Source organism: Sinocyclocheilus rhinocerous, unplaced genomic scaffold (genome assembly GCF_001515625.1).
Source record: "Sinocyclocheilus rhinocerous isolate Xijiao unplaced genomic scaffold, SAMN03320098_v1.1 scaffold412, whole genome shotgun sequence".
Lineage (NCBI taxonomy): Eukaryota > Metazoa > Chordata > Actinopteri > Cypriniformes > Cyprinidae > Sinocyclocheilus > Sinocyclocheilus rhinocerous.
Genome location: NW_015642498.1, coordinates 1112581 through 1125210, shown reverse-complemented (window position 1 = coordinate 1125210; position 12630 = coordinate 1112581). Strand labels below are relative to the sequence as shown.

Below are 12630 nucleotides of genomic sequence, written 5' to 3'. Positions count from 1 at the left end.
AAACCCTGATTTGAGGTAAGCCCAAGTAAAATGCTCTAAAGAGTGTGTGCGAGCCGCCTATAAATTGTCACTTCTAATTAATCGACATGTTAATAGCAGTTATATTGACATTTCCATCTCCGTACGCAAATTAAAGTAGTTATCGAAGGGGAAATGAAAATAAGTATGACAGATAACGCTTCTGGACACATGCGCTTGTAAAGTCGCTCGTTTGGGTGCTACGAGACCGCTGTCTTGGAAACGGCACCGGTCATTTGGTGTCGACCAAAAGATAGCAGAAAGCCATCGGAAACTGGATGAAATGTTGACATTTCTGCCTCAGGCGAAAGGCAATGCCGATTGAGTATGTGTGCAGATTGAGGCAAAAATTTGACTCGATGGGTACGAGGTAAGTCTACGAGATCAAAAAGTTCAGGTCAAATGTGTTGTTTGGGACAGGACCTGTGTAAAAAGCTGTAGGTAGGACAGGCTGCTCTATCTTGATGGTAAATGCACAGAAACGTACCCTTTCTAGCTCCTCTATCCTTCTCTCCTGGGATGTGAGCGCAGCTCCGCTGCCTTCCCTTCCGTGTCGATGGCGATGTCTGTTTCCGTCTTCGTCGCTGCGCACACCAAAAAAAAAATACATTTTTTGAGTTAAAATCCATTTCTAATGGCAAACAACTTGTTATATATATTTTAGATGGAGCATCTAAATGAATAGGCCTACATATTACCTTCCCTTTGAACATATCAAATACAGCACACAACAAACTAAAAGTTGTCATGCTTATTAACACTGAAAAACATTTTCGAACAGTGTGCCTAGTTCGTGACTCACAGCTGGCGGTGCCACGCACCTCTAATGGAGACGTCTCCTTAAAAGCTTAAATAAAAAAAAATAAAAACAGGTGCACGCTTTTTCACTCTGTGTTCTGGTTACAAAAGATGCCTCGCTAAAACATCTTTTCACACATTTTTCTCCCTTCAAACGAGACTTCAACCTTTTTCCAACATAATGGCTTGGAAAGTGTGTCATTTATTTCGTAGGAGCGGAAATAAGAAAACTCAAGTAGTAAATTATCAGAGTATGAAAAGCCTTTTTATGGCACAGTAGAAGGCATTAGAGCAATGCGCTTTCATTAGCGAGGAGAACAGACCTGCTTCTTACAGGACTGTGCCTTGGGACATCGCTGTGCAGCTAGTCAAAAAAGGGGGGAGTGGGGTTGGGGAAGAATATCTGTCTTTTCCCATTTGTTTCACTCTCCCCATCTTTCTCGCTCTTTGCTTAGGCCAGACGCTCTGGGAATATTCATGTGGAACTTATTTTAACCAGCTTAATTTCAGTAATTACATATGTGGAAGACTTGGAGAGGATTCCTTCATAATATTTCACTCATTCGGCTGATAACCCTTTCCCGGGAATCAAATTATTGGGCCTTCTTTTCGCTTCAGAGTGTTGTTCCGAGCTAGGCCTGTCTGTACATTCCACAAAAGCGGGAAGAAAAGAACTGGCAACGAATCAGAGAAAGGCTCGTGTGTGTGGTCTTTTTTTCTCACCTGCCCGAGGATTTGCAGATTTATGAACTCCCTGTATTTTCCATGCTCCCTGAAATTGTATGTAATGTTAAAGATTTCATGTGTATCAAAAGTTAGATACACTGACTCAAACGATGGTGTGAGAATGGGGCGCTCAATCAACGAAGGACTGAGAATAAGCTGTAAACCTGAACTTTTCCGCTTCCAATTGGTGACGTTGATGGTGTGGAAATGATATGCCTTAAACAAAATATCTAAAATTCTGTTGAAAAACAGAATATAGAAAGCTAGTCTCATCCAGAGAATCATCAGGATACATCTCTTAAAGGAGATCATGAAATCAAAACCTAGTCTATTTATTTTCATAATAAATGTCCCTGATCTCATAGTGACTTCACAGTTTCTTCAGGGAAATTCCTACAGCACTTAAGAGTTACTGAAGTCAAGTAAAGTCAGGTTTATTAGTATAGTGCTTTTCACAATACACATTGTTTCACAGCAGCTTTACAGATTGTGACATATCAATTTCTTGTTTTATGAAATAATAATTAATATAATTCATTTCTTTAGTCCTTTAGTCAGAATTACGTGTGGAATAAACAGACAATGTGCATTATGCATAATTAATGCTTCATCTGTGTGTAATTCAGTTGGAGAGACAAAACAGAAGCTAAATGCAGTTTCATGTTGTTTTGAAGCATGCGTTAAGATCTACAGTGTGCGTTTGCAGCCACTCTCAATTTGAAAGAGGACAGAGCCCTAGTCAAAACAACTTGTCATTTTACATTTCAAACATTTACATTTCACAGCTACCAAAAACAGAATTCAGAAATGTTCTTGAAATTGCTGTGAAATCAGCTGTGAAAGTGACAAACGCGACACTGGCACCGCAGGAATATCCTGCTCTGGCTGAAACTAGCTTCAATCGCCTCTCTCTTCTAAAGGTTTTTACATTTTCTAACCACAGACGGGCTGAAGGGAGCTCTAGCCCACATAACATTATCATCCACAGAGGCCTGGTTGGGCGATGATCGCTCGGGTGCTGAAAAACCATTTGCCAGCTCAAATGTTCTCCGCGGTTATTCCCAGAGTGTCTCTCTTTTGACAGACGGCCGTTCTAATCCTCCAGCTAATGAGGAGGTACGGTGAAGTGCTTCATCTAATGAGGAGATTCAGGTCAAACGTACAGAATGGAGCCGATGTGCAACCGACCAGCCTAATGCTCATGGACCCAAACTATTTAGCTAAGACCAGCATCATTATTAATATTATTATTGCTCATTCTTAGGGTTAGAGATCTGAAGAAAACCCGAAGAGTAACTCTTCCCACAAATTTGTGGTATGGACATGAACGGTATCTCAAATTGTGTGCTTTCTTTGAAGTGATTGAACTTTCCTAGTACATTATAATTATGGATCTGAGCCATGTCTAAGGACCTTTAGGGTGGGCTCCTTTTACTTCTTCTTCATCTTCTTGATGGCAAAGAAACCACCTAGCAATGCTCTGGCAACAATCTAGCATAGTAGCGACGAGTAATTGTCTTCAGAAAATGTGAAACTAGTTTATCTTGATGGCAAAGAAACCACCTAGCAATGCTCTGGCAACAATCTAGCATAGTAGCGACGAGTAATTGTCTTCAGAAAATGTGAAACTGTAGTTTCAAAAAAAATGCATTTGCCCTGATATTTTTCAAAGACGACGCATCTATTGTTATTCAACACTGAAGACGACAGAAATAATAGTAATAAAGGAAACCCTAAAGGAAAAGGTCCAGTATTGCGTCCAGATGAGGTGTGTGATGTATTTCGCCGTGGCTCTATCAGTATAGTGTAGTCTGAATCTGATCGACTCGGAGAACGGAGCAGATGTCCAATCTGAATGTTCATGTCCTGGGAATGTAACCGCCACTCTGTTGCATTAGTTCCCTGTGGAGAGGAAACAGGAGGAGGCAGAGGTAATGATCTGCTCCTGGAAACCCGACAGGGGGCTTTGTGTGTATGAGAGAGAGAGAGGGCCAGAAGTCATCTCTAAATATGTTGGCCATACTAGCTGGCCGCAGATTTAATTAATTTTGTGTTCATTCCTCAAGAATAAACTTTTGGTTAGGACTCAAATAACCATTAGACATATTTTACTTGTCTCCGAAACACTAATTATCTGCAACGGAACATCATTAATTTAATGTTTATGGCTAGCTCCTCCTTTTGTTCAGATGCATTGTGAGCGTGTTCGTTGCAGTTTCTGCTGCCGGTTCTGCTGTCCACCTGTCATGCCGGCTGTGGCAGAGCCCAGCGTGTTGGAGTGCAAGTATCAGGGCAGAAAGATGGGCGACTAATCAAACGGCCAGACTGAGCTTCAGATGGGCTTTTGTCTGCATCACCCTGGATCCACAATGCACTGGCACTTTCTGTGCAAAATGAGTCCAAGCCATTGTAAACAGGGAGGTCTGATTCATTTTAGTGAATCGGTTTGTTCATTTGAATGAACTAGTTTAAATGTGTGGATGGATTTTTACACTTCTATGTGACATCCAGCTGCCAGGATGTTGAGGTGTTCTGAGTGGTTGTTAGCATCTTGTTATGCCATTGCTAGCATGTTATGGGTGGGTGGTTGTTTTGCTGTTACTAGAGTCCACCATGATATTCTGGTCACTAGACATGGTTAGGGTTCCCACATAAAAAAAACTGTACACTGATCATCTGCCATGTGAAAAATCAAACCTCTAGTTGCTCTTCATGAGGTGCACCATTTGAGAAACCATTCATGTGTGCAGCACAAGCGCTGCAGGATGAAAAATATTCTCGTAGCTTCATAAAATTAAGGTTGAACCCCTGATGTCACATGGACGATGTCCTTACTACGTTTTTGGGCCTTGAACGTGTCAGTTCCATTGCTGTCTATGCATGGTCAGAAAACTCTCAGATTTCATCAAAAATTTCTTAATTTGTGTTCCGAAGATAAACATCTTACGGGTTTGGAACGACATGAGGGTGAGTAATTAATTACAGAATTTTCATTTTTGGGTGAACTATTCCTTTAAATACAGATAATACCACTATTTACCTCACATATTTACTTTTAAATTTATCCCTTACAGTTGAATTAATTACTTATGCATTTTAAGAATCAGTTCAAAAGAACAATTGGTGCGTGAATCTCAACTCAACTGCTGCAACCTGTATAAAAAATTGAATGTGACATTTGGAAATGTTTAAGAAAAATTGCCATTGTTGGGGCAGGAAGTGTTTACATGAGAGGTGACACAGGGTCATGCTGGATATTTCTTTGTCAAAGTCACTCAGTGTTTGGGTTTGCAGTGAGTTTTAAGTTAAAACTTCCTAGAACTTTTCTCTTAATTTTGTATGCTCAGCTGGATACAAACAGTCCACTTGTATCATTCAAATGGAAACAAATTCAGGCCTGACTTTGCTGCCAACTGAGAGAATGAAAGCAACTGGTGTTCTTACAGTGGCTCTGAAAATGAGTCCAGTTAAGCCATGTTGTCGTTTCACAGGCTTTAAATCCCTTTCTTCTGACAAGACACTTCTTTTTCAGCAGTTTTGCTAAGGCAAATTTCCAAGCCAGGAGAATACTTTTTACATCTGACAGAAGCCAGATGAGCGAATGGTCCAGAGTTGCGGTCAACGGCTAAAACGGTTTAATCCCTTGATCTCCCTCTGCGCAATGCAGTGCTGAAAAGACATATCTTACCCGTTGACAGATATTAGATGCAGTCAGACTCACCTCTTATGACTTCTGGATCTCGGAGTGTCCTGAAAAATAAAACAGAGGCATAAAAATGAGAATAACCTATTGGTTTAATGGAAAAAGAGATAGACCTATATACAGATACACAAACACAAGGCCACACGCAACAGCCTCCCAATAGTTTCTGTTGGCCTTTGAACGGTATGACTCACTCTATTCATACGCCCCTTTCTGAGGTACCAAAGCTAAACCAGACAAAAAAAATTAATCAGAAAACAATAAATAAAGGCGCTATAACTCAAACAGAGCTGAACCTTACGGTTGTGTTTTCTTCAAAGAAAAAAGTTCCATCACTGTGATGGCCTACAGGTTATGGTTATCATTCTCAAACTCTCACTAAAGGCTGATATCTATCCAACTGTCATACAAAACACTTTTAGACCCATATGTTCCAGGAACACAAAGTTTGGCTATTCATAATGTTTAGGTACACGTTTTTCTTTTCTTTTCTTTTCTTTTTTTTTTACAACAATCAGATTTTACTAATCATTCCTCTTATTGCCTCAAAGCCTCTCGAGATATTGTTTGGCTGAAGCAAGATGTTGGCAATCTAATTCCACACCACCACCACAATATCATCATCTCTTTATACACAAAGCTCTAGGGGAACGTATAAAGTTTCAACCATCATAAAACATATTTCAGAGGCAAAATCCCTTTTTAATGTCTTTGCATCTGTCTGGTGGTTATTGGCCTGATTTTGTTGAGAAATTAAATGTTCAAGCAAAATAACCTGTGCGGGTTTCAACAGACACATCACGGGCAGGAAGTGTTTACATGAGAGGTGACACAGGGTCATGCTGGATATTTCTTTGTCAAAGTCACTCAGTGTTTGGGTTTGCAAGAACTTTTCTCTTAATTTTGTATGCTCAGCTGGATACAAACAGTCCACTTGTATCATTCAAATGGAAACAAATTCAGGCCTGACTTTGCTGCCAACTGAGAGAATGAAAGCAACTGGTGTTCTTACAGTGGCTCTGAAAATGAGTCCAGTTAAGCCATGTTGTCGTTTCACAGGCTTTAAATCCCTTTCTTCTGACAAGACACTTCTTTTTCAGCAGTTTTGCTAAGGCAAATTTCCAAGCCAGGAGAATACTTTTTACATCTGACAGAAGCCAGATGAGCGAATGGTCCAGAGTTGCGGTCAACGGCTAAAACGGTTTAATCCCTTGATCTCCCTCTGCGCAATGCAGTGCTGAAAAGACATATCTTACCCGTTGACAGATATTAGATGCAGTCAGACTCACCTCTTATGACTTCTGGATCTCGGAGTGTCCTGAAAAATAAAACAGAGGCATAAAAATGAGAATAACCTATTGGTTTAATGGAAAAAGAGATAGACCTATATACAGATACACAAACACAAGGCCACACGCAACAGCCTCCCAATAGTTTCTGTTGGCCTTTGAACGGTATGACTCACTCTATTCATACGCCCCTTTCTGAGGTACCAAAGCTAAACCAGACAAAAAAAATTAATCAGAAAACAATAAATCCAGGCGCTATAACTCAAACAGAGCTGAACCTTACGGTTGTGTTTGCTTCAAAGAAACAAGTTCCATCACTGTGATGGCCTACAGGTTATGGTTATCATTCTCAAACTCTCACTAAAGGCTGATATCTATCCAACTGTCATACAAAACACTTTTAGACCCATATGTTCCAGGAACACAAAGTTTGGCTATTCATAATGTTTAGGTACACGTTTTTCTTTTCTTTTCTTTTCTTTTTTTTTTACAACAATCAGATTTTACTAATCATTCCTCTTATTGCCTCAAAGCCTCTCGAGATATTGTTTGGCTGAAGCAAGATGTTGGCAATCTAATTCCACACCACCACCACAATATCATCATCTCTTTATACACAAAGCTCTAGGGGAACGTATAAAGTTTCAACCATCATAAAACATATTTCAGAGGCAAAATCCCTTTTTAATGTCTTTGCATCTGTCTGGTGGTTATTGGCCTGATTTTGTTGAGAAATTAAATGTTCAAGCAAAATAACCTGTGCGGGTTTCAACAGACACATCACACAAGATCTTTGAACAATGCTGTACTGTACCTTGAAAATCTATCCAAAAATATGTTCTTACTATCTGTTTCTGGTCTTATTGTGAATGATTTATCACTGCCTAGAAAAAAATGTTTGTCTTCATAATCTTTCATTAAATAAAAACTTTGCTCTGCCTTTGTTTCTAGCCCCTGCTTTTAATCACCTGTGATATAATTAACATTTTTCATTAGCTAATCATCAAAATCAAGTCCCATCCTACATCTTTCCTCATTTATTATAATTTCACTCAGAAATACGTCACATTACAGAAGTAAAATGGCTTGTGAATGCTTATAAACATCAGAGTATGTGAGCGGAGCGGAGCGGGAGCGGAGCTACCCTCAGCTTCGCCATAGTAGAGACGTTGCACAGACAAGCTAAGCTAAGCGAGTTAAGCAGTCATTTAATATGGACTTGGGCTAATTGTAGTGTTCCAATAAACCATGTTAAAACTATTCTTCTAGTATTATGCATTTATTTTTCGTTTAATATAATTTCTGAACAGAACTTTGATTTTTCAAGCATAGTGAAATAATTTAGCCGCGGAGCGATGTTTCTGATCAGTGGAGCGAGGAGTGGAGCGGGAAATGGTGAACCGGAGTGGAGCTGGAGCGGAGTGATTATTGAATGCTTGGAGCGCGGAGGGGAAATTGTTGCCGCTCCACTCCGCTCACATACTCTGATAAACATGCAGAGCCTAATGGTAATTTGGTGATACAGAGTGCTAAATTACTCAAAATAACTATTGTTTGTATAGCGGGAACCATTAACCTTAAAAAAATTAGGCATTTTGGTCATCACAGATGAAAAGTAAGAGCAAAGAAACAGAACAAAAAGTGTGTGTGAGAAAGAGAGATGAGGGAGGTAGGTTAACTGAAATGGAGAAAGCAAATATATTCATTGTATTCAGCCCAGTTCTCTTCTGATAAATTGCACATTGCTTAGGAATTCATAGCTGTTTGCGATGATGGGCTTTGTGATTTTGACAGCCAATTTAAAAAGGTAAGATCTCAGGATCTCAGAAAGCCAGTCTAATAAAGTCCGGCACAGGCCTGCTCTGGCATTCTGAAGCTGTGCTCATGTGCCCTAAATCTTTCCTGCTTTATGCGATAAACATTCAAATCCTTCCAGAGACAAGAGGCCCAGCCTGTTGCCCGTACACAATTCATATTTACCCACATAGGCCTTGTAAGATTAAATACGAACGCTGAAATCCTCAAGCTTACCGAGGAAAAAAAAAAACATTGAGAATTCCAGCTGTTGAGCAGCGTTTTAAAGGAAACTGCATCTAATTGCACTATGCAAATTCTGCTTTGCCCCATAACACTTCTAACAGGCGCTTTTGTCAGGTGAAAATTACACTTCCACCATCTCATCGCTCTTATTGCTAGGGTCAGCGCGGTGACGCATGGGAAATCCCTCCCAGCGCATCTAACGTCTTCACACGAGAAGTGCTAATTAAAAATGCAAATGAGCATGAACACTTTGGTTCAGAATTAACCCAATATTGTCACGCAAAGGCTGTGTCTCAAACCCTAGTGCAGATGTTCTGACCAAAATGTTAATAAATGTACACCCTACTGACAAGCAAGTTTTACGTCTCAAACCTTACTGAGTTTCCCACCTAGACACCTTTTTGCAATTTCATTTGCACGTTTAAATGCACCTATGATACCTAGGAAGCCGTTTCTGTCCATGATTTTTGTCCATTGATTACTGATGTCTAGGTAGGCAGCTCACTAGGTTTTTGAGGCACTGATGCACAGATGGAGTTGAATTTTCCAGCGATGCACTGCTACATTGGCGCCACACTGGAGCGAGATGATCCCGTGGAATGTTCCGTATGGTTCTGCGAGTTCTAGTGGTTCTCCGGTATCAGAGTGTTTTCCTTGTATGGCAGAAGAGAAGAAAGGTAAAGTGCAGCTTAAGCAGAAGCAGATGGAGGCCTTGAGCTGATCAGGACTTCATTTCAGAAGAGAGAGAAGCAGCAAAACCACACACACACACACACACAGCACCAGAAGGGAAATGCTTGTCCCAGCTAGGGATGTTCATTTCGGTTATTTTTCCTAACCGACAACCGACGCTCATTAAACGATTATTAACCGTTAACCTTAAATCTTTAAAAACAGAACATGAGGATTCACATGGTCATCATATCACATCACGCACCTGCAGTGCTGCTGCGAGCGGAGAAAAACATAATAAAGCTAGGCTATATATAAACAAATAAATAGGCCTATACGAGAAATATATCTTTATTTAAATAATAAATTAAGAAAATGAAAGAAAAACTGTAACAAGTAGCCTAGTATGCAGAGTTTCGGTTCATTTTTGTGCTGCGCGAAAGGAAACCAGACGGCAGAAAGCGGCATCCTATTTTTCTTTAGGCTTATTTTACAAAAGCACAAGGATTTGTTTTTATTGTGAATGTACACAAACAAAGGCAAACCTTTTACAATTCCGATTATCTTTATAACTAAAAGGTGTAGTTGTTTCCACTGTTAGAAGGAAAAAATTCAAGTGATTGATTGCTCTTGCTCTTGAGCAATCTACGCTCTTGATTGATTTGCTTTGATTGCGCCGGCGCCGCATGCGCGCACACAGTTAAGCATTACTACCTTGACAATGCAGCCTGTTCATTATCATAATAAAATAGTCAGTCAAACATATGGGGGAAAAAACACACTGCTCAGTTTAAATATGAAGTAAAATCTGTGCCGTTAAGTGTTATCACCATACCGCCGTGATGTTATGCAAAACATTTTGTTTTACGTGGATATTGGAACGCGAGTGAAGTAGGCTACATAATAAATAATAATTTGCCTTTCAAATACATCGCGAATACGGAAACATTTGATTTTGTGTCGAATGAGAGAACCAATGTTGGTTTCAGTTTTGTTTTAGCCTAAATGAATTCGTTTTGGCTTGTTGTTTATATTGCTATAGCTTCTTATATTTGTAATAAATATAATAAAATAATAAAATGCGACTTACGTTTTTTTTTCTCTAAAAAACAAAACAATTTTATAGGCGTATAGCATATTTTAACCATGCAGCAAATCTTTTTAAATATTTTGATAAATTACTGAAAAAAAAAAAAAAGACGTTTTAAACCGTTTAACCGATTGTATTAATCGGTCAAAATTCTATACGGTCGGTTGACGGTTAACCGGTTAAAATGAACATCCCTAGTCCCAGCATAAAAATATCTAGGAATAATACTCATAAAGCTATGATCTTTTAATTTACTGCATCCCTAAATTGCCAGCGACCTTGAACAGACTGTACGGTGAATATCCAGAGACACATCATGTGCATCCAACCCTGTAATCGGTGAACCTGAGAGCTGTCAGGCATCATATTAATATTGTAGAAAGCTCGTTGATTATGACCACGTCTAGTGGGAGGTCAAGAGAGCAGTGAAATATGGCGTGGAATTCCACAAAAGCCATTCCAAGCAATTGATAAATGCAGCAGCAAATTTTTGAGGCACTCTACGCTCACGTGTCTGACAAGGATGCGTAAATCTGCCATCTGCTCCAAACGTGATGTGTAGAAAAACTGAGGACATAATGTTACATTTGTCATCTCACGTAATATGAGGGAACACTCTGAAACCAGTGTAATGTACTTGATGATTTTTGAATAAGATACATGCAAGAAACAGAAAGTGCAAGTTTTTGTATCAGGTTTTTATGTTCAGTTACTAAATATAATGGGAGAAGGAAATGAAGGGAGGAAATTTACACAAAAGTGAGGAAGACATGACAGTCGACAGTCAAAAAGGGTTTTTGAATGGGTTTTTGTTTAAATGCCGGAAATAGGGTCTGTGGTTAATACATACAGACCTTATTTTGTATTTATTTTTTTAATGTTTTTACTTCTCTTGAAAAAGTTAGTTGCTAACAAACAGCTAAATTGGACTACAGAGGTTGTCAGGGACATTAATCATCATCATGCCGAGCAGGTAAACTCGTCTATTCACTAATCCATTTTTACATCCTCATTGTGTTCAAAATCATGCTCTTGCAAAGGATTCTAAAACTTTCAAACTTTCAGGGAAAAGGTTTTTTAAATAGGCTAAATATCAAAAGAGCTGTCAGAAACTTAATGGTGGTGAAGTTCAAGTCATTTGACTGTGGTGTAGTTTGTTTAAAGCCTATGTTTAGCTTTAGGCCTACTTCTAGTTATTGTATTTAGGCTTCAAAATTCATAAAAGTTCTGATCATTTGTGAAAATTATCATAATGAGCCAAACATGTAACAATCATAAACTTTTGTCGGTCACAGCTTTTTGTCGGAGAAAAATAGGGTGAGGCTAACTTCTGGTTTGGCTTACAAAAATACATCATCACTGCAGCACACTATGTTGACATGCGCCGCCGCGCGCTCAATCCACTCAGCGTGCTTTGTTTATCAGCTCGCACACATCAGCTATACAGGCATTAATACTGAATGTTTAACATTATATTCATTGCATACATATACTTCGTAGTAGACATCCATAACTCCTTTCTGCTGTCTGTTGTCAGTGTTTCTTTGTTTAAATATGGCGCTTATCACATGCTGTGTGGTATCGGCGTTTGGTATCGGGGCATTTTAACGAGTACGAGTACGAGTACAGGAGGCCAGTATCGGGCCCGATACCGATACCAGTATCGGTATCGGTGCATCCCTAATTAACGCAAAGTAAAAATGTGTAATGGATAATTTCTAGTATCTAAATTACATGTATCCTAACACCTTGATACCATATTGTTAAAAAATTGGTCAAAAAATGTCTTTGCCATCAGTCTGATAAATAAAATGGCGAAATAAGCAAAAGGCTTTTCAGTGCAGCGATTTGATTTGTGTTGGGTTATTTGTGCTGTCAGTAAGAGTATATATACACTGTAAAAAAAAATCTGTAAAATTTATGGTAAAAAAAACGGCAGCTGTGGTTGCCGGAATTTTACAATAAAAAATATGGTAGCAACATTTTAGGTTTTACGGTTTTAATTTACAGTTAAATACCGTAATTTCATTAACTGAAATAATGTTAATATACCAACCTATTGAAGTACTGAAATCTGTTTTGTACCTTTGTAATACACTGATAACCACCAAAAGCAGGTGGTGATGAGAAAGTCACATGATGAACCAAAGCCCACCACAAGCAGCTTTTAAATAATAACATATATAGAAGGTGCACAGCGTCATTCACACAAACACTAAACACCATAATGGTAACACACATGAAACTGAAATAATGCAACAAAAAACATTTAACTACATTAGGTGTAAAATACA

The 12630-nt window shown here is 39.0% G+C and overlaps 1 protein-coding gene across 4 annotated transcripts in view; it reads right to left on the bottom strand.

Moving 5' to 3' along the window:
• Window positions 1-379: 379 nt before the first annotated feature.
• Window positions 380-12630, bottom strand: part of LOC107755907 (PRKC apoptosis WT1 regulator protein-like) — a 62604-nt gene continuing 50353 nt past the window's right edge. For 3 of the 4 annotated variants that reach the window (XM_016572863.1, XM_016572862.1, XM_016572864.1), the window contains 2 exons: window positions 6535-6563; window positions 380-602 (listed from right to left, as the gene is read on the bottom strand). In XM_016572863.1, the coding sequence (XP_016428349.1) occupies window positions 395-602; window positions 6535-6563 (237 nt within the window). In that variant the 3' untranslated portion in view covers window positions 380-394. Of the gene's footprint in view, window positions 603-5263; window positions 5293-6534; window positions 6564-12630 lie in introns of all 4 variants that reach the window. The other variant, XM_016572865.1, reaches the window with a different exon arrangement.